The 22518-nt window shown below is 39.0% G+C and overlaps 1 protein-coding gene across 7 annotated transcripts; it reads right to left on the reverse strand.

Moving 5' to 3' along the window:
* Window positions 1-1409: 1409 nt before the first annotated feature.
* On the reverse strand, window positions 1410-18199 carry LOC134874847 (T-cell differentiation antigen CD6-like). Of its 7 annotated transcripts, none has more exons than XM_063899062.1 (13): window positions 17976-18197; window positions 16879-16947; window positions 14082-14363; window positions 9591-9905; window positions 8432-8746; window positions 8078-8143; window positions 7613-7744; window positions 6996-7109; window positions 6672-6794; window positions 6345-6416; window positions 5361-5492; window positions 2993-3103; window positions 1410-2911 (listed from the first exon to the last, which is right to left on the reverse strand). In XM_063899062.1, the coding sequence occupies exons 1-13, from the start codon at window positions 18130-18132 to the stop codon at window positions 2817-2819; spliced, it is 1983 nt and encodes a 660-aa protein (XP_063755132.1). In that variant the 5' UTR covers window positions 18133-18197; the 3' UTR covers window positions 1410-2816. The 7 variants fall into 7 exon arrangements, with proteins under 7 accessions (XP_063755132.1, XP_063755130.1, XP_063755133.1 ...); XM_063899060.1 differs by having other exon boundaries at window positions 5361-5537; window positions 17976-18192; XM_063899063.1 differs by lacking the exon at window positions 2993-3103 and having other exon boundaries at window positions 5361-5537; window positions 17976-18199.
* Between the last annotated feature and the right edge of the window lie 4319 nt (window positions 18200-22518).

Consider the following 22518-nt stretch of genomic DNA (forward strand, 5'->3'; position numbering starts at 1 on the left):
TTCCAGTGTGTGCTACACATTGTTTGCAGGCAGGTACTGTCGTCTCCAGGCCTCCTGCACCAAACAGAGTTCAAAAGTTTAAACTCAGGCAGGATCTGTTGTCGGGACACTTTAAGCAACTTACGGACTTATGGAGCCGTAATCCTTTGTGTGTAACTGATTTAATGAACAAAGTAAAAACAGAGGGTTGATCTTCTAATCCCTCAAATACTACAAGGTACATGAAATACTAGTGTACAGCATTGCTCTCCCTTGATGTTAATCAGGACTGTAAATCCACAGATTTTAAGATTCTGATTTATCCATCTTTCCGAGCGGCGGAATAAAACAAAAGCAAACATTGGGAGGAGGATCTGCAGTATATCAAATAGCATAGTTTAAGATGGAATCTGTTAAGTGGTGTGTGTGTGTGTGTGTGTGTGTGTGTGTGTGTGTGTGTGTGTGTGTGTGTGTGTGTGTGTGTGTGTGTGTGTGTGTGTGTGTGTGTGTGTGGGTGGACGGGTGCGTGCGTGCGTGCGTGCTGGATTCTCCAGCATGTGAAAGAGATTGAGTTTCATAAGGAGATCTGGTCGTTAATTCGCCTGTTTATCTCAATACAGAGCTCTGGACTTAATTTGAGGGTAATATATGATTCTATAAGACACGTTTTATCTCCGTCCACCTCATCCTTTCCCCCCATCTTCACCCCCACACTCATCCTCATGCCAAATATTTTCCAGTCAAAAAACACCCAATTCTGCTGGTTATCAGTCTAATGCATCATCACTCCCGTTTTCTCACGTAAGCAGAGCTGCAGCTAATCCATGTTGATCTGCAAACCCTGTTAAAAGTTTTACAGTTGCTTTTGAAGCAGTTTGTCATATTTACTTCTGCTAAACAAGACATTACTTTGATTCAGAGCCTCAGGAGGAAGTGTTGATGCTCTGCAGCTGCTGCACATTTAATGGACCTAGAAGCAGGGCCGTGCCAGGTCTGGTTTCAGACTGCACTCAGTTTATTTTGGCCCCTGATCAGGATCCAAAGTCCCCCTCTCAAACTCTTCGCTATGCATTGTTTTGACTGATCCTTGCTCAGCAAGAAAGGGTATGTGTCACATTTTATTACAGCTGGAAAAATATTTATTTGGCAAATATTTGATGGCAGTACATGTTTGTTTTTCTGTAGTTTATGTGTACGGCCTTCACTGCACCTTTAGAAACTGACAATCCTACAGTGCCATCTTGTGGTAGAACTGCAAAATTTAGAGTCTAGGTGTTTGAAAAAGTGTAATTAACTAGGTCCAAAAGAGTGATGTGTTATAAACAATTGCAAATTATTTGAATTACAGTTTGGGAAGACAATCATTTACCAGACAATGACACATTTCAAAAGTATTACTTTACATTGAATGAATGCCGTATATATATTGATGGCTTTGAATGTTTTGTTTTATTTAACTCATTGTTTCAATGAGAATGCTTCGGGTTCTGCTGTATGCAAAAGCATGTTAGGTCATCAACATGTAAAAAGACTAAATATTATCTTCTGATACTGAAACCATAAACATAAACATGCATGGATCTTACAGAGTAAGCCTGCTCCGCTCGGGGGAGGAAGAAAACAATGTAAAAAATACAAAACGCATTCATAATTGTACTTTCTCCTTACCCATGCAATAATACATTTAAATTTTTTGTATTAACTGAATTTATTTATTTTCATGTGATACTGATAAGTGGAGCAAGCCATCATTAGGCTGAAACATCAAAACAAACCCATCAGAGTAATAGCAAAAACATTAGATGGATGGATGGATGGATGGATGGATGGATGGATGGATGGATGGATGGATGGATGGATGGATGGATGGATGGATGGATGGATGGATGGATGGATGGATGGATGGATGGATGGGTAAATGGATAGATGGATATGCATTTCACTTGCTGAAGACAAAACTGAAGGAAAACTGCTAAAACAACAAGTGGGCACTGAAGACAGCTGCATTAATATCCATTCTTTTATATATCAAACATTCAACAATCACATTTGGATATAATGTTTGTGTCCACATACTTTTGACCATACAGTGTACACAAATTAGTGGTTTGCTTGTACTTACTATAAATCCACTTGGGACACACTATTTGAACATGAACTAGCTATTAGAGAAAACTGATATGCTAACATTAATTAAACATACTGTATATAAAAGCACAAAACAAACAAATGTTACAGTTGTTTCTTGGTAAAATTATATCAGGTGGCCATTACACATAGTCCTTTTCAAAACATCCACATTTTTCTCATTTGTCTCCTGGTTTTCTTTCTGATCAGGAGGATGATGCTTTCCTAGCCAAATCTCAAGGGCAACTGACATCTGAGCATCATTGAAAGCACAACTGAAGTCTTTTCAAACCGTTTGTTCAACAGGCTAAACAATATGTTCATAATGATGGATTACTTACAGTGAGTCAATCAGGCTAAGTACATTGAATTTATTATAGTGGTTCACAGTCATTTGGTAAGCTGCAAGTCAAAAATTGGTCATGAAATCTGGGTCTGAATGTGGCCACATTTTCCTCTTTAGTCAGTAGCTTTTCACTGTAAACTACTGCACACAACGGAGTGTGACATGTAAATGCTGCTTAGATATGAACCCTAGACTCCCCTTTTTTAATCAAGCTGATCCAGGTTTAGACCTGAATGTATAGACATCTTTAAAACTGAAAGTCTCCTTGGTCTTTCTCAGTTGAAACAGGTGTTTGGTCTTAAAGTACATGTTATTTTCAGTGCAGTTTTACAGCTCCAGTCCCACTTCTATAGATGTCCTCTGGTTACTCTAAAGTGTCGATGTCATCGTAGTCATCATCAGATGAAAGGTTTTTGTCGGGGCTCACAGGGGAGTAGATGGGGCAGTCTCCTTCCTCATCTAATGATTAGACAATCACAAAGATCAGCACATATTGTTGGTCTTATTTTTTCCACATGTCCAACATCCATTGACATTCACCTGATTTCTGCAGGTTTGCTGTTTGTTTGGGGAAAAGTTGATTGTTGCTATAGTCGAGCATTGAAGGGTGAAAAGCATCGCTGACACCAGATGACTGACCCGGTTCTGGTTCTGCAATGTGTAACAGCACAGGTGATAAAACTTAATCAAGATGTGAAAACTCTTTGACAGTTTCAGTTTGGATTTAGTCTGTAATGACTTTGATTGTATTGCCTCTACGATAAAAAGTCCCCCACATATAGTTAGTTACACTACAACAAGTGTTGAGGAATCTTATATTAAAAAAGCTAAACCCTTTCCAGCGTCAGTATTATTTGTCTTGCATTCCCCAGTATTTCAAAATGATATGAAGGTCACATTTCAGTTCAGCAATAGGACTCCCATCTTCAGTGATCAACAGAGATGGGGGACTCGAGTCTAGTGACTTGACTCGAGTCAGACTTAAGTCGCCAGATTGAGGACTTGTGACTTGCTTGATCAACAGTGAGAAAAGACTTGACTTGACTTGCTACTCATGACTTGAGACTTGACTTAGACTTGCATGCAATGACTCGACAAGTCATTGCTCTCTTGGTTAATTGGTGAATAATAATAATAAAAAATGTTTTCGATTGGATGTTTCCTGTTGCATGTGGGCGAACCTGGCAACCAGTAATCTCTACTAGGTGATGCGCCCGCCATCTACAGTAGAGCGGTCGGGGTTTGGAAGATGGAAGGTGCTACCAGTTCTGCTGCTACTGCAGCCAGTGTTCCCAAAATCATAACATTTGGATTTAAAGACTATTCAACTCAACAAAAGAAACGATTCGCCGTGTGCAAGGTGTGCAGCGCAAAAATATCCGACACATCCAGCACCACGTCAAATTTCATCCGCCATTTCCGACTACACAAAGAAAAGTAAGTAGGCTAATGTCTCTAGCTAATTTCACATTATTGTTAATCTAACGTTAGCTGGCAGCTAACATCCCATCTCCATCAGTCAAACGTGACAAGAGCTTACTGTTTGCATCACATTAAGTTTTAATCATGTTGACTTAGTTTCACATTGATCCCGCCTATCAAATAACAGACAATTTGACTGAAATACGGTAGCCTATCTGAAATTGCCAGATTGATTCACTTGGCAGATCAGGTCTAGCTAGCGCTAGTTGCTAGTCCAAAGTCTACCACATCAATGTAGCTGTTAGCTTGTTAGCGCTAGCTGCTTTTTTTTTTGTTAAATCATATATATAAAGTATAACAGCCAAACAACATGCACAAACCCTATTACTGCAAATGTATGTATAAGTATATGATATATGAGAGATGTGTGACATAAATGAGAAATGGGCCACTTCCAAGAGTAAATCCTAGTATATAACATAGAAGTGTCTCCATTTCATTTCCGTATGGTATTTATTAATGGGATGTTATGCAATGAAAACATGAGCTAAAAGTAGTTTTTTTGCACTTCTCCCCTCTGTCTAGATTTGAAGAGTACATCACTACTAAGGACACATTTGACACCACTCAGCCAATGATATCGCAGTTTATGACTTCAAGAACTCCAAGCAATACCTACAGCTTTAATCATCCACAGCAGAGTGAGAGAGTGAGGCCTTTTTGAAGGAGTAGTGGACATAGAAGTTGTATTTGTTCAAGTTCATTCCTTCTTGCACTTCTTTGTCTTCTGTCTTTTGCAACAAATTTAAAAAATGGTTGTAAATAAAAGGAAGTGTTTTGCTGCTGTTCCCAAGACAAACTACTGTGTTGAGTACTCTGTCTGGTAATTATTGTTTGGTACACCAGGCCCTGTAGTCGTTCCTAGTAATTCTGATCCTGCTGGTCCTAGTGAGTATTTATAATTATTCTTTAGCCTTATATCCCCTTCCTCTATTTGTTAGCCCTTTTGTGCAAAGGAGGGCTACATAAAACTTAGGCTGCAGTCTCTTAAAGTTTTAAGATGGTTGTCTTCCAGCTTATTATATTTCTATGACTTGACTTGTGACTTGCTTGACCTAAGCTATGACTTGACTTGACTTGACTCGACTCTCACAAAAATGACTTGGGACTTGCTTGAGACTTGAAGGTTAAGACTTGAGACTTGCTTGAGACTTGCATATGTGTGACTTACTCCCATCTCTGGTGATCAATAACAAGACATCATAGCGTAAGTGCTACAACCACTTTATTCCCCACCTGTAGGCTATTCAAAATAAATCATCTTCAGTCAGAATTTAGACCAAATCCCTGTTGACCACCTCCATAAGGACAGTGCTCATTCCACCAATAATTACTAAACTGAACTAAAAGAGGAAGGAGTACTTTACAGTAGCTTAAGGAAAAAAGGGACTACTTGAAGGGAAGCAGGTGTATAAAAAGGACTGACCAGGAGGGAGCGTGATGTAGTTGTTGCTGGTGTTCTCGTAGCACTCCCCCGAGGAGGTGCTGGACGTATCGAACGAGTCCACTGTGATCTTTGACACTCTGGCGTACTGAGCCCCTGCGTCGCCGTTACAGCCTGAAAACATTCCCATCACTTCTTCTGAGGATTCAGGGGCTGGGGCTTTTTAAGACAAGGAATAATAATGATAACTAATTCATCTATAATTATGCTAAATAATATAATAATAATTAAATAATGTAAATCATTTTCTTGAAATGTTTGAACCAAGACAGTCTAGTGTATTGCTGACCTTCTGAAACACTACAGGCCCACTGAGAGTGTGTACAAAATAAGGAGTCAAGCTAAAAAAATGTAATACAAGACAAATAATTATGATAGGAAATATTTCATTAAATCATAAAAAAAGGTTGAACACAGCTAAATGGTTTCAGTATCTAGCAGCAAGTCATTTGAATAAATGCTTAAATTGCTCGACACAGAAATATTTACTTTTAGCATACTATAAACCTTAAGTACAAAAAAACTATATGATGATAAACATATGGAAAATGTATGTAAAAAAGAATGTTATTTCTGGAGCTGAATCCTTTCAGTATGTGTTTTGAAAAACAGCTAGAACAAGACGTAGATAAATGTACTTATTGAAACCAAACTGTACATGTTGACGAGTACCACTGTATATGCTATGATTGAATCTCTGTAGCAAAACACAATGTATGTGTGTCTTTCACCTTTTTAGTTTTTAGTTTTTTGTGTGTATTTGGGAATATTTGAACAGAAATGTGTAGGTTCTTCATTTCATTTATAATGGAAACCAAAATAAGCCAATGTAACCTAAATATTTCCTTAATTCTATGTGTTCACGCTTGAGCCATCCTCTGATGATACCAAAAGTGGAAACATTTTGTATTTGAGACCTGCGAAGTGAAACGTCTTTGTTTCTTTGCAAACCTGTCAGTGACTCACCTTCCTCAGAGAGGCTGTGGAGACCTGAAAGCCTCATGAAAGGGTTCACGTCTGTTCTGTACCTCTGAGAATCTAAATGCAAAATGATGCACACAAGACATTTGCATTAATCGAAAACACACTGCAAACATTCGCTGCAAAAAGCCTGATCTGCACAGGCCGCAAACACACACACACACACACACATACACACACACACATACACACACACAGCAGCTTCAACCGCAAAACTCAGCAACACAGCGAGAAACCATCTTGAGAGGCAAAGCCTGAGAAACACACAGGAATAAATACAAACATAAATATTAATAAAAGAACATAGCTCACTCCGAAAGGTGGATAAAGGGACAGACGGGTCATTGCTTTGCTCATACTGCTCATGGTCTGTATCTACTGAAGAGCTGTCAACACTACTATGCTGAGTCCACAGATACCTGGGATTGGATGGGGCTTTTGTGGACAAACATAACAAATGTATAAAAAGACACAATGAGATGAATTTATGCAACTTTCTCACAAGGGTGTATGTTTCTAAACACATACCAGTCAAGTATAAAGAAATAAAATACTAAGTTTTACTAGATTGCAGGGTAACTTATTCTGCTTACACATGTAGGTTTAATCTATTGATCACTTTATCTATTTATTTACCTTCGTTCTGCAGTGGGTAGGTAGTGACCTTTACGAGGTCGACAGAGTCCTGGTAGCTGTTAGGATGTTCAGAGAGGGTGCGAGGGTTGCTGCGTGTCTGCTGGATCAAGAGCGCTGTGGACACAATTACCAAATTATAAAGATAATTATTTAACTCATGCTTTGTGTATGGCTGTCTGCAGAGTGTACTGAGTAAAAGAAGGACTTTTTGTATCTTCAAAAGGAGTTAAGAGTTTTCGGTTTTATGGAGAGATAGGATTAAATATGATATATTCACGACATGTGAAATGGAAGAATGTGTTAATATGTAGTCTGTTGAGATAAATGTTCCTTTCAGACATAATACTGAATAATTACGCATTTCTTCCAAAGAAGAATTAGGAATTCTATTCCTCTCCCATATTTGACAAAATGAGCAAATATGGTTGAAAACTAGAAAACGATACTATATACTAATTATAGCATTACATTACTATTTGTTATTCATTTAAAGAAATTATTAATAGCATTAAAAAAAACCTTAAGAAGGCAATGAAGTCTAAAACGTTTGTCGAAACATCATATCAGAAAAATGTAGAGAAACGTTTGCAGGGGCTCAGACTGTGAGGAGAACCCACCGTGTCTCCTCCTGTAATGGCAGCACAGCACTGAGTTGGTAATGAGCACTACGAGGAGCAGCAGCAGGAGAGCCAGAGCCATGATGCTGAGCAGCTTTGGAGATGGTAAGGAGAAGCCTTCAGCAGGACTGACTGAGGTTACAGATTTTGGGATGGACAGAAAGAAAAAAAGATGAAATGGTCATACGATGGTTTAGCAGAAAAACAATGTCAGTGTTTGTATGAACATACAGCTCCGGAAAAAATTAAGAGACCACTGCAGCATTATACGTTGCTCTGGTTTTACAATTTGTAGGTAGGTCTTTTATTGTATTCTACACTGACAACACTTCTCTGTGTTGGAATTCAACAGACACTGGAATGGCTGCCATACATGTAGAGATTGAGATTTAAGCACAATTTGGAGTGGTCTTTTTCCGGAGCTGTATGTGTCTTTTGAACTGAGATAAACAACTCCATATTTACCAGTAGTCCAACTGGTCATTACAGTTGACCCAGATGCTGTGGTGGATTCAGCAAAACCGAGGGAACCTGCAGGACAAAAAGATCCTCTTTTTTATGTCAACACACTCTTGATGTGAGATTACAAACAGAGAACAATTATCTAACTATATGATATTTTTGTAATAAGATATTTTCCCATTAACTTTAGGCTACTGAATTAATAAAATAAATGTTTATAGACAGCTTTGTACATTTGACATAAAGATACTTGTAATTATGATGTATTTAATGATCAGGTCTGGATTCTTTATACAAAACCAATGTAAACCTATTATATTTATGTTGTTGGACATTAACAAACACAGTGTCACTCACCCTTACATATGACGGCAGATGCTTTTGAGGTATCGCACAGGTATGTTTTGTTGACGTACTCGCTGCACTGCCACAGATTCTGAGCGTTTTGATCACAGATATAGTACCACAGTGTCCCGTTGTTGAGGATGAGAGGAGGATCAAACTGTGTGAATTTTGCTGGCTCAGTGCCACACTGCAGCATGGAGCACACCATGGAAGCCATGTTTTTATTCCAGCAGTTATCACACAACATTCCCCAGCTTCCATTACGGTGGATCTCCACTTTACCAGAGCAGCGGTCCAGACCTCCAGTTAGTCTGACTGCTTTCATCTCTGCACACAGAAAATACAAAACGTGAATCCATGTTGATTTAAATTTTTCTTAGTGGACATTTTGGCACGTTGACTATTTTCACTATTGAGAAACCTGAAATCATATCTTTGATACATCTTTGGGGATTTTAGCAACCTGAAGGAAATGTGTATTTGTAACCTACAGTAGTCTACACTGGGTACATTACATTTTACTAGATTTCGTGTAACCAAAAAAGAAAAAGAAATGCCTATAGGCCTATTCTCCAGATTTTAATATGTTAACCACAATTACAAACATTGGCACTTAACTTTGTACATCTTCCCTCAAGAAAGAATCCTCCTGACATTATTGATCCTTTAACTTTTATTTTTGTTGTTCACGTTTTTCCACGTGCATATGGGATTAATAAAGTTCCTATCTTGTAATATATTTGGGAGTATTACCAAATACCTGCAAAAAAAATCCCTTTAAGCCTCACATGTAGGCAAATCATTTAGGCTACTATGTGTTTAGCAATAAGCAAAGTTAGCAGAACTGCCTAACTGCTAAATGCTGTTGTTGGCATTTAGCTCAGAGCACGTTCTTACCCATGTACAGGTTCAGAACTAGCAGTGAACTCTTGGCTGTAGTGTGCTTTTTTCACTTTTACAACTATAAATTAAAAAATCTTTTGGTTATATCCAACCACGGACCACTTTTTAATTTATCTCTAACTGGAGTTGTCAACCCCTCCATGAAGCTAGCAAGAGCATTTTGAGTTTACATTTTTTAACACATTTTCTCATTGTGTTTCTTTTTACTCATGTATTCTATCAAATATGTTTAAGTTTTTTGCAAGTATGACAAATTATTGAAGTGGACCTGAGCATATGATCCCAGCATCCTCTTTGTGTCCGCAGTCGGGCTCTTCCTGTGTGGCCGGACAGTCCCATAGGCTCTCCTCTCGGCCGGTGCAGTTCAGCTCGTCCCGGTGGACGGGTCCTCTGCCCGGGGGGAAGGAGCCGCCCTGTCCCGTCACACTAACCGTGTATCCGCAGCCAAGCTGAGCACACACCACGTTGGCATCCCGCAGGTCCCACTGGTCGTCACACACCGTGCCCCACTCTCCATTTCTCCACAGCTCCACCCTTCCAGCACAGCGACCTGAGCCCCCGACCAGCTGCACAGCCCGGTGGCCTGGGGGACATGGTTATGTTTTATGATGAAGAGCAGAGACAGCCTGGGAAATACTGTAATGCAGGGACGTGCACTGGTACGGGCTAATGTTGCCTGGGCAATGGCCCGTTGGCCCTTTTTGGCTGACCTGCCCTTCTGGAGAGAGCGAGAGTTTTTGATTTTTTCTGTTGTGGCCGAATCAACACGATAAGCCCACAATTAGTATTGTAGCGTCTCGCTGGGAAACACACCTTGTCAGCGCTGTCATCTGCCCCCAGTCACGTGACTTAGTTTACAATCTGACAGCTGAGAGTAAAGGAAAGCCCTCCAAGTCCGGCCTCATACGCTAATGCCTTGCACAGACTACACGACTTTCAAAGTCGTACGATCGCTTGGCAGTTCACACCACACAACTCGCTCGGGAGTCTTCAAGTCGTTGTGGTGTGCACACTACCCGATTGAACGGCGACAGGGGGTCACACACTACACTCAACATCACACATAACAATGAAATGCCGACTGCCTAGCGCCGATTTAGCGCCGATTCGCCCCCGAGCTCCAAAATCCGCCCGGGAGCAGCCGATTGGGCTAAAAATCGTGTAGTGTGAACTTGGCATATGGTGATCATACCAAATGCCTGCCTGGCTTTGTTGACCAATCCCCGGGTCAATCTGTCCCCAGAAATGTCCCCGTTTTCAAATGTGTTTTAAAAACACATAGCAAGGTGAAATAAAATTATAACAAAGTTGATGTTTCAATGGCGAGGTGCTTGTTCGCATCAATAAAATTATTGTAGCCTTAGCGTTAGCAGCTTTATTCTTCTACTACTTCTTTTACTTCTTCTCCTTCTTGTTATATGTAATTGCCCGCCACATTCTGAGTGAATAACTCGTGTCAGTGTGAACTAATTCCACACAGTATGACCACCAGTGGCGTCTCTGGAACGTACTACTAACTAAGAGAGATCACATAAGCAAAGTGTAGTGGCCTACAGTACAGTAATAGCTAGTCTGTGAGCGTTATCAATTTGAGCTACTACATTAACCCTTCCAAGCAAGCCTAACAGCATTTTCAACATGCGAACCACTGCTTTCGTGTTTGTTCAGACGTTCCGAAAGATGTTTCAAGTCCTTGAACCCTGTTGTAGTCCAAGTAGTGTCCCCCCCAAAGAGCAGGCAAGGAAAGCAAAAGAGACACTTTAGCCACACTCGCAGTTAGCCATGCCTTTTTTTGAACCACTCTGAATTAAAAGAGCGGTTTCTGTCCTTTCCAGACTGAATAATATTAAAATGAACTGGCTGGTGTGGTCCCAAACGCTTAATCTCCAATGTCTGCTCTAATGGCAAGGTACTAAATTTAGCTATGAGTAAATTATCGATTTGATTCATTTTGGACTGGCTTCACTCACCACGATTGCACTCAGTCCACAAGACCCCAGTGGCAGTTCTCTGGTGGGCCTATCACCTGGCAGAAACAACTCCTCCGTCCTCAAGCAAGATGGGACATGGAACGTTAACAGCCGCACTAGCAGAGACTGATGAGGTAGTGGCAGCTCCCGGTTCTCCAGTGGGCCTAGCACCTGGCAGAACAACTCCTCCGTCTCAATGGGAATGGGAACGGCTAGGTGCCAGTGGAGCGCAGCTAACGTTAACTAAGTTAGGCTAACAGCAGCCACTAGCAAAAAGCCCACTCAGCCTCAATGACGAACAAGCCGTAAAGTTGAGCAGTGTTTGCTAAGATTAGGTCATTCAGCTACACTCACTAACATTACTTAACTAACTCACAAAAAAAGAAATGTAAGTAATATACAACTATAAAGGTCTGACTCAATAGCAAAGAACAAAATGGCACCTGCCGCTTCAGAACAGAAACTTGGACTGACAAAATGTCTCTGCCTGTCACGGGCAAAGGGAATTAACACATTACTATTGTTTCTTTCAAATAAAAATGCATCAAACAAATAACTCTGATTGGTCTAACTGTACAGAATTCTGCGTCAACGGTGGATGGTAATATGTGACGTATGTCCTTCTATTATTTTTCATTGGCTATGGGGCCAAAACCGTTGTGCCCCACAGCTCATCATTGAAATCGCGTTGAGCAAGCACACTGTGTGTTTGACTGCTAACCTGGTTCAACCAGCCCCATGCCCGTTGAGAAAGACTGCTAGGTGAAGCGCGACCATTACTCAACACGTAGCTACAGGAAGCGATTTGGAATGTACCAGACAGTTACAGCGCTACCATTGTCATATTATGTCATATCATGTAATAAACACGCAATAATGTTAGTTAGGAAATAAAATACACATATATTACTTGTTGTTAGTGGAAATCAAATTAGCCTATTGATCATGTTGTGAACTGCACCACAGCGGCCAGTAGTGGTGGGGCCCGGCCCCTAATGCAGAGACGCCCCTGATGACCACAAAAGTGTTTTAAACCAGGTAAGTTTTTATTATTTATGTTCTATATCGCTAAGTGTGTGGTTACACATTTTACGTATTATATATATAATATTTATTACCTCTAGTGTCGGATTTTGGCAAATTGATTTTGAGTTTTCTCATGGCAGTTAGAGTAGGCTATAGGGGAAAAACCAGGGGACTTATTAAGATACCTTACCGTTACTGCGCCCATACAGAATGATAAGAATAATAATAATGCGTGTTGAACTGGTTTCATTAATTAGTGAGTTTATTTAAAGTAATTAGTTAGAAGCCCTATTTAATCAGTATCCGCACAACGTTACAACGGTCAAACTACATTAAAACAGAATTGTCCCCATGTTTTCTTTAATAGTTACTAACATTAGATATTTTAATGAGATATGGACCGCAAAACTAATAATGTCCCTGGTTTTCATTTTAAAAATCAAGTCAACGAATGCAAGTAGTCGCCTTAGATTATTTTGTTATGAGATGTGAACTACTGTTCAAATTAGTTAATGTAATAATTGTTTGTTTTTTTATGCATAGCCTAATGTTACATTTCTGTACTTAAGAATGCCTTCAAGACAGAGGAGACTGAAGCAGAGAGAGAGATTTCTGAAGGAGGCAGCTAAAAGGACTGCGACTTTGCAGAGCTGGATAAAAGGTGCCAGCACGGCAGCTGCAGCATGTGATTATGTCAAGCAAGTACATAAATTGGAGTACACTAATAACGTATTAAAAAATATATTTAAATCAGTGATAAATGCAAAGCTTGTATCTGTGCTGAGTGAAGTTTATATTTTCTGTTGGGGGCTAACCCCAAGCCTTCAGTTCAGAACACATTTAAGAGCTTGGTGATCAAGTAAAATATTACTCATGAATGACTATATATAACCTTCTCCAGTCTAATGGGACTCACAACAATCCCTGAGTGCAGCCACAATCCATTCAAATGTAACGGACTGCACTAGTGTTCAGTTATCTTAGTATGTTTTTATAGCATTAAAGAATGAAGTGTATATGTTACTTTATTCTGATTCTAATAATTCTGTATAAGTATATATATATATATATTTTACAAGTATATGTAAAATGTTTCTTTTGGAGACAGCTCCATCTTTGAACTCCTTTATAGTGTGAAAAGGAGAACAGTAATAATGCTTTCATTTTTTGAGCACTTACAACAATGCCTTATATATATATATATTATATATATATTATATGCCTTATAAGAGCTCTAAAACACTATCTTAATTGGGGGGAGGCCCTTTTTCCAGTTTAGAGCAATAATGCCTCCAAATGTCTGCAAAAGTCCCTGCTGTAATGGCAGTGTTTGATAACAGTTACAGTACAACAGAGACGTTCATTTGAGTCCTTGCAAATGGAGTATTTCTTCCCGAAAATCACATGCAACTGAATAACATTTCTGGAGGGGAAAAGGAGTATATATTGTATTTAAAATATTTAAAGTGTTATTATGAGAAGGGACATCATGTCTTATCATATAAGGAAGTAGTTCTCCATGCTGTAGGCCTAATTTAGAAGAAGAAAACTAAGAAAACTCAGGGAGAAGTAGAATCATAATATACAAAAAAATATATTTAAAGACATTTATAAAATGTTAAACAATTCTGAAAGTGAGGCCAACATTGCAGGATTCACAATCAAATGTAACAATAGTGTTTTTGAAAAGGAAAATAAAAGCAGGGAATTCTTTTCATATCAAACATATTATCAGTACATGAAAAATAAAATAAAAACCTCACCGCAGACAACTTCAACGATCACAGAGCAGTTACTCCCCTCACTCTGTGAACAGTTCTGCAAACGACCATCTCTGTACCAGCAGTCGTGAAAGCAGGTGGCATTGGAAGGCGAGTTGGTTTTATTCACATGAAAGACGCTGCCACAGTCCAGATCCTGGCACATCTGTTCAGTCAGCTCATCCAAAGAGTCTGCTGGTAAAGCCACCACATCACTGCTCCTGTTTCCACCCATCCTCAGCATGAAGCTGCATTTACCAGCAAGTCTGTGAACATAAGGGTCACCTGAGGGGACATAGAAACAGAAGAACAAATTAGTCAAACAGAGAACTGTCATTTGTTGTTGTTTTATTGTGGTCAGTTTCCTAATACTTTCATAGCTCCTTCCCTGTCTGTATTTGACTGAAGTATCCTTGAAAATAATGTCCCAAATTTAAAGTTTTTTTTTTTTTAAAGCTTGGTTATTTCCCAGAAACAGCTGGGCACTGTAACTTCTGGAAAATGTTAATTAACAGTAGGAAGTGGGGCTTTGTTTGGGAGTATTTCAGCAGCAGATTAACAGAATTAATAGAATATTTGGGTATCTTGTGAGTACAAACAGCACTACGACAGTCATACATGTTTATATTTTTGCATTTGGGTTAGAGCATTGTTGGTGAAAGATGAAAGGAAATTGCATCATCAATAAGTAATCTGCCATGCGTAATCTTCCATCTAGCCTTCTTTGATCCAATATATGCAATTTGCTTTTGAATACATTTTAATCTACTCCTACTTACTAGCTAACCAACTATCTACCTCCCGCTGCTAAAAATACATTTAAAGCAGAATTTGATGATTTCCTAAACTCATTGTTGTCTAATTCTGTGCTCTCCTAATTTTTTTTAATGACACACTTGTAAACCTCAAACCAAAAAAGATATAAAGAAGAGCCACTATAACTGGACCAAAGGACTTTCCTCTTTATCTTTACCCAAAATAAATCCTTTGATGTACTTTCCATGCTGGACGGTATACCATTTCACCGCAATAACGTTGAAAAAGTGGTGAAGGGCGCTCGAGCGGTGCACGGCTGAAATGAATGCTGGGGTACAGCGCCAAGCGTAGTAGCAGTAGCAATAACGTGAAGCTGAATGTAAAGATTGACACTGAAGAAAATGAGACTGGACAACTTCTATTTGTTTAAATACTTGAATTGTGTCTGTGTTGTGTACCTTGGCTTGAAGCAAGGTTTATTAAGTTCATTTCTGAACCTAAGTTTGAAGGTCGATCATGGATCATAAAATAAGTATTTAAATGTGCACTCTGCAGTTTCAGGGAAGGGGGGATTTTTTTACATTTTCAAACAGTGCTTTTGCTTTTAGTTGTTCTGTTGTTATCTGGTATGCAACGTTTGCAAAATAAAAGGATTTGCATTTTGCAGTTGTTGCATGCATTCTGATTCCTTCACCACAAGTCTCATGAGGCGCACCACTGATCACTTGTTATTTTGTACATACGTTTCCAATCATTGAAAAACAAATACCGTTATACTATTATAATTTGGAAAAATACCTTGATATGAGTATTTTGTCAAACTACGCAGCCCTACTTTCCGTACCTTTTAGTAAACCCTACGCGTGTTTGGTGAATGTTTTCTAAATGCCATGCATGTGTTGTCTAGTTGGTGAAGATGTCTCTTAAGTTGCATGTGTTTTAGAACATTTGTGTTTTTAAATCTGCATTGTTTTGGCAGAGCGTTGCTCCTAATGGAAGTATTTTGGACCGTTGTAGCAAAATTGCACCTGTCAGCCACCATAAGTGTATGATGTTGATACTTACACATAAAAAGCACATTAAATAAAAGAACACCAAACTTTCATCCATTCAATTCATTCATACTGACGAAAATTGTTTGACATTTAGATCCAACTATTTATATAAACGTATTACTTAGAGTATTTGGGGGCAAATTCTTCTGTAAGATAAGATAAGACCTTTATTCACGTGACGTGGCAGTAACAGAATAAGAAGAAACAGAGATATTACACATGGAATATACACAGCAATAAAAAGAATACATTTAAAATAAGAATAAACATGTATCAACAGTATTAATAGAAATAACAAATAATGGGAGTTAAGCAATCTATACGGTTGTAATGAGTGACTGAACCTGACTAAATTATATATAGTTAGAGCTTTCTGTATTTGAGATTTCTTTTAAATCTGATATTCGATAGCAATTTAAATACACCTTTTCCGTGGTAAATTCACAGGGCACATATAATGACAACATCCTCTTTTTATTTTTGCTAGGCAACTTTGTGTTAGGATCCAAAAATACCCTTTGCTCCCTCACATTTCCTGTTTGTATCGTCAAGATAAAAGAACAGTTTGTTTTAAATTGTGTTTATAGTGACACTTGCCTTCGTGTTTATTGTTGTCTTTAAAATTCACAATTCTGTATTAATTTATAATTCCATCAGCTTTTTTAGGGAACATCAGCATTTATTTTTGTCAATAAGATTGTACTTATTAAGAAGATACATTTCTTTGAGATGTTTTAGAGACTGCATGGTGAAGGTGCAGTTGAGGGAGAATGTCTCACTGTCTCACTGTTTGATTTGCACCTGCAAACTTCAGCGATGCGTATCACAAGGAGGTCACCCCACATCCTGTGACAATATGAGAGACAATATTTATACGCTCTCTGCATTATGTGTTCATCCTAAACAGTGGTATACGTGTGTGTGGGAAAGGGTAGAGAAAACATATTTCTTAATGATAAATTAGCAGCTCAGGTAAATATTTAACTTACTGTTGAATGCCTCTTGTATTACCGCTCCTGAATAGTTTCCCTCGGCTCTCACCTGGTTTTCAGTTCGGACTGTTGAAAGGGAAATAGAAAAACATGCATTACCTTACCTATGTGTAAAATGTCGGCATCTAGTTCATATTGGCCTTTAACCCACACACCACATCAAACTCACTTTTTTAACCACTTGACCAAATGTCTCACTATTGTGGGTCAGCATTCAGACCAAGTGGAATATGCGTAAACCCTCGTATATGATTCATTATCTGCCATGTGTAATCTCTTATGTTTTACCTTTCACACCACAATAAACTTCTCTTACATCTAAGTTTTATGTTTCCACTTGCTGTAAATGAATCTTAAATAGTAAAACTATTCAAAAATGTATTGGTCACACAATAGGTAATTAGTGTAGTGATATACAAAAGGCATGCTCCTCGGGTTGTGCTTATAAAATATATATATAATAAAATTAATTGGAAATAAGGGTTAGCCAAATAAAATAGTACACAAAAATATTTTTCAAAATCATAAATGTATATGAAACTTACACCAATGGGCTTTATCCACTTTCCTTCCAAACTATAGATTTTTTTTAATGATTCCTTTACAAACGTTTAACCGCTACACCATCAATATATTTTCAGGGCCTTTTCATTAAGGAAAACTTTTTCTTCAAATGAAAATAATGACTTATAAACTTTTTTAAAAAGTTAAAAATGCATACACAGGCTATAGTGATTCTTCTAAAATACAGTGAAAAATAAATAGCAAACTTAACAATATAATGCCAGAATTTTTTCACTGGATGGTTCTACTTTCTTTCTTTTACGATAAATAGCAGCAGAAAAAAGGAAAGAAGACAACAGCTTCTATGATTTCCCTTCCATGTTTTGTTATTTCATTTACACTGAAATTTAATAACAAACTTTATGTGCTATTGGTGTTCGCACATTTAAAAAGATTGTGTTGAATACATCACTTTATATTGAAAAAATAAAAATCTATTATCGTCTCATTGGTTTCAAAAAAGCTCCATAGCTCAGTTTGTGAACTATGTTTTGCACTTGTCTATAATTGTATAAAACTGTATACATTACCTAGGCAAAGACAGCTCAGTTGGATGATTACAATGCATTTCAGCAGCTTCATGTTGTAGACAGAAAGGGGAAACAGTGTAACATCTACGGAGCCTGTTGGCACTGAGTGAGGCTTCCTCTCTTGTTCCCTCTTTATCTGAGTGACAGAACTTCCCATTTAGCACAAAGCATGACTGGAAGTGAAGCCTGTGCTTTGTCACTCATACTATATATCAGGACCCACACACCGTACATGATCCTGACCAGTGTTGGGCAAGTTACTTCCAAAATGTAATAGATATATTACTTATTACTGTCTCTTTAAAGTAATAAGTTAAATTACATTATTACTGTCTCCTGAACTGTAATGCATTACACTTATTTTGCATTACTTTGAGATACTTTCAAGGGTTCAGCAACACTTTGAGTTTGGGGGGGACATATTTTAGCGGGGGGGGGGGGTTTCTGGGGGTCCTCCCCATTTTACCATATTTTAGATTGAAAATGATCTCCATCTTTCATCGTTTTTCCTTGGAGCTGGCATGGTCTGCAATTACTGACTACTATTATGTTCTGGTGTAATACACAGGACTGACACTGACAACTTTTGTGGCACTTTATTCTCTATTTAATGAGAGCAAAAGATGAGGATTTTAAAAAACAGAGTGAATTAGAAAAGAATGAGGTAACTTTGAGGCAACATATAGCCCTACATTAATGTCATGCAACAAAATATCTCATACAAGTTATGAGGAAACATAAAATGTGTACCTAGGAAAAAAGATAGCAAAAGCTGGACATTTTGACTGACTTGCTGAAGTCTGTCTGTCGTTGACCCGACTCAGCATAGACTTGTTGCGTGCATGTAGGAAACCCGGAAAACAAGGAGTGGATTTCTATTGATATGGTTATTCCCCCTATGATAAAGTGGAACAGATTTGATTGTGAAGCAATGGAAAGAACGCTGGACTCAAATGCAGTCATGCACTAATATTTTTGATGGCAAATGTGGGGGTGATCGCGGATACAAGCAGCCGAAATGGGATTTCTCCTCAGGGTGGCTGGCATCTCCCTTAGGGATAAGGTGAGAAGTTCAGTCATCCGGGAGGGACTCGGAGTAGAACCGCTGCTCCTTCGCGTTGAAAGGAGCCAGTTGAGGTGGTTCGGGCACCTAGTGAGGATGCCACCTGGGCGCCTCCGTAGGGAGGTGTTCCAGGCACGTCCAGCTGGGAAGAGACCGAGGGGTAGACCTAGGACCAGGTGGAGGGATTACATCTCTTCGCTGGCCTGCGAGCGACTTGGAATGCCCCAGTCAGAGCTGGTTGATGTTAGCCTGGCTATACCAGCCTACGTACTTCCGCCCAATTTCATTTTGCTCCTGTAAGTGAGACTTGGGCAAGAACTCATTACGTACGATTACTGGAATTCAGAATTCTATCGGTCGAATCAGCGAATAGGGGGAGGGGTTGAGAGCGTTTACGTCGAAGTTGGTGGGACTCTGAAATGTTGGGGCATCTCGCCCGGGGGGCGGGGTTAAGTACTGCGTCACATCTCTCATGCGGGTTCTCGTAGGTGAGGGTCGGCACGCACCATAGCGCGCACAGGCAGGCACAGAGCTAGCGAACCTAGGTCTTAGATCCAACAAGTTATGATTTTTACAACAAGCTTTTTTGATGGAAGTGGTGTTTAATTTCCGTAATCTTTGTTTAGTGAACGCATAAAACCGTCAGTTTGTAAGCCAAATGAAGAATTACGATCTTTGAGTTCGTGTATCGTTACCCAGCAACCAAGGCTATAAGTGTTGTAAATTATTGCAACTTCATCATTCATGAGAAGTGTCAGCACAGTGCAAATCTCTTGGCCTGCAATCGCTTCAAAGGCTCACACACAGCTGAACGAATCTGTGACCAATTTGAGTCAAAATGCAATGAATAAAACATCAAAGATAAATTGGACTACATTATTAGTGACAATGTTGCTAATGCGAAAGGCATTCACTGTGTGCTTCCCCAGTGAACAAGAGGATGATGACGGAGATCATCTTGATGACCCTGATCTCTGGTGTGACCCTGGAAGAACAGCAAACGGTAGATGCTGCTATGGCGAAGAAACAGCGCCTGGAGTGTTTTGCGCATACTCTTCAGCTGGTGGTGGGAGACGGTTTGAAAGAAACAAAAGTGGCATGTCCTTCTCTTTCCAAGTTATCAAAACTTAGCTCATTGCTGCACACAACATTCAAAGATGTGTTTGATAGTGAATTTGGGGAACAGAAAGGCGCCCCTGCTGCAGTCAACACAAGATGGAACTCAACTCTGCAAGGCAAGTAAAGACAGTTCTCCAGTGTGATCATCTAAAGCTCTGTGCCTCTGGTTGATGAAGAAGAGCAAGAGGACCTTGGACAAGGAGAAGGGCTGTTTGCTGCATACCATAAGAGGCAGAAGAAGGATGTTGGGACCACTCCAGCACTACAGCTAAGTCACTACCTAGACACAGCCGAAGGACAGAACGCCCTTTTGTTCTGGGCACTGAACATGAAGTCTCTTCCTTCACTCTTCCGAGTGGTCACCAGGGTCTTGGCAGTGCCTGCCTCTAGTGCTCCCCATTGTGAACAAATGACTGACAGACTTTTGGCCAATTTGATCTTTTGTAGTTGCAATGCAGCTGAGCGCCCTGACATAGAAAAGCACAACTCTGTTCATTGTCATGTTCATGACACTTCACATCTAGTCCCCTTACACACACACACACACACACACACACACACACACACACACACACACACACACACACACACACACACACACACACACACACACACACACACACACACACCCACACACTTTTTTGGGAGTGAGGATATCTTGTATAAAGTGGTAACATGTTTGAAAAGGTTAAGGTTACAATTAGGTTTTGAAATGAGTTAAAAAGACTGAAATATTTTTTGTAAAGTGGTAACACATTTGGAAAAGTTACATTCAACTGTTTTTGTGATCCTCCAAATACCTGTTTGAGGGCGAAGACATGTTTTTTAGTCCAAGGCTAGATTTAAGTTTTAAGGGGAAGAGTGTTTTGCAAAAGTGAGGATCTTTTGAGAGAGTTATAGTACAATAAGCAATGGAAATACAATGTCAGCACTTTCTGTGGAAATTACATTTGCCTTTGTTTATTTCAAATGTGTTTGAACAATGTTCTTGGTTTGATAAATATATACAGATCTTAAAAGCACACATGATTTGTGTAAATATTATTTCTCCATTGTTAAAAGGACTCGAAAGGACTTGAAACTGAAACGGTAGGACTTGACTTGAGACTTGTCGGTCTTGACTTGGGACTTGACTCGGGACTTGAAAGCAAAGACTTGAGACTAACTTGTGACTTGCAAAACAATGACTTGGTCCCACCTCTGGATATTAGTAACATGTTAGTGGAGCCTCTGCACGGCCCTGTAACCTGCTGTATATTCTTCCCCTATAACTTCCTTCCTTGTATTTCTATCAATGGTACTTGTACGATGTGTACAGTTTGTAAGGTTTGTAAGGTTAAAAACTGTTCCTCGACGGCGTCTCCCACACAGGTTGCCCATTACTGTGTCTTTTAGCCCGGGGCCGTGGGATTTTTGTAGTCCTTTACAGTGAGTTGACTACAAACGTCATAATTAGGTGGCCTTTCTAGGCAAAAACAAAATACTGGCTCTAACATTACCCACATTTCAGAAGTAATGCGTTATATTACTGCGTTAGAGCTAAAAGTAATACATTACTGTAACTCCGTTACTTTTGTAATGCGTTACACCCAACACTGATCCTGACACCTCAGGAGTATTTTAATAATAATAAATAAAGTGCTCTCTTTACATTACAACTAGGCACTTGGAAAAGATGATCCTATAGAGAAAGTTCATGTCATTTAGTAATTCTATGTAATGTATTGCATTTAACTTGTGTTAAATTGATGCTGTTACATCGAAATGATGGTGCATTTAACATTATATTTAAGATATCATATGTAGTATGATTTTATTTACCATGAACTGCGGGACCAAGTCCAGAACAATAATAATAAAACTGAATAATACAATAACCAACTCATGGTCCAGTGATTAAATTCATAAGGTATTGGGGGGGAGTCTGGTGAGCTACAAAATGTCTCTCAACTTTGGGTTAAATTCAATGTTATTTTGTTTTAAAGTTACGACGTATAACTATATTTATCCACAAGGGGGCGACATTATATCAAGTTTGTGGTGGTGCCGGTTCCAGACTTTTCACAGTATTCACAGAAAGTCACAATGAAATTCAATTCCACACCACTCACACATCACATCAAATGTATAAACCATCACTAAATATTTTATGATACAATTGAATATCAGCAATATAATGGAAAATAAAATACATTTACGTATATACAAACATTAAAAAAGTTTAAATATCTCGACCTATTCACATGGATACGAACTACACTTTACCTGCGGCTGGTATTTGAAAGGCTGATTAGAAATGACAGACTTTCAATAATTTTTTGGTTTAAAAAAAAGAAGAAGGATTTATAAACTTTATTATTA

This window comes from Eleginops maclovinus, chromosome 13 (assembly GCF_036324505.1).
Source record: "Eleginops maclovinus isolate JMC-PN-2008 ecotype Puerto Natales chromosome 13, JC_Emac_rtc_rv5, whole genome shotgun sequence".
Lineage (NCBI taxonomy): Eukaryota > Metazoa > Chordata > Actinopteri > Perciformes > Eleginopidae > Eleginops > Eleginops maclovinus.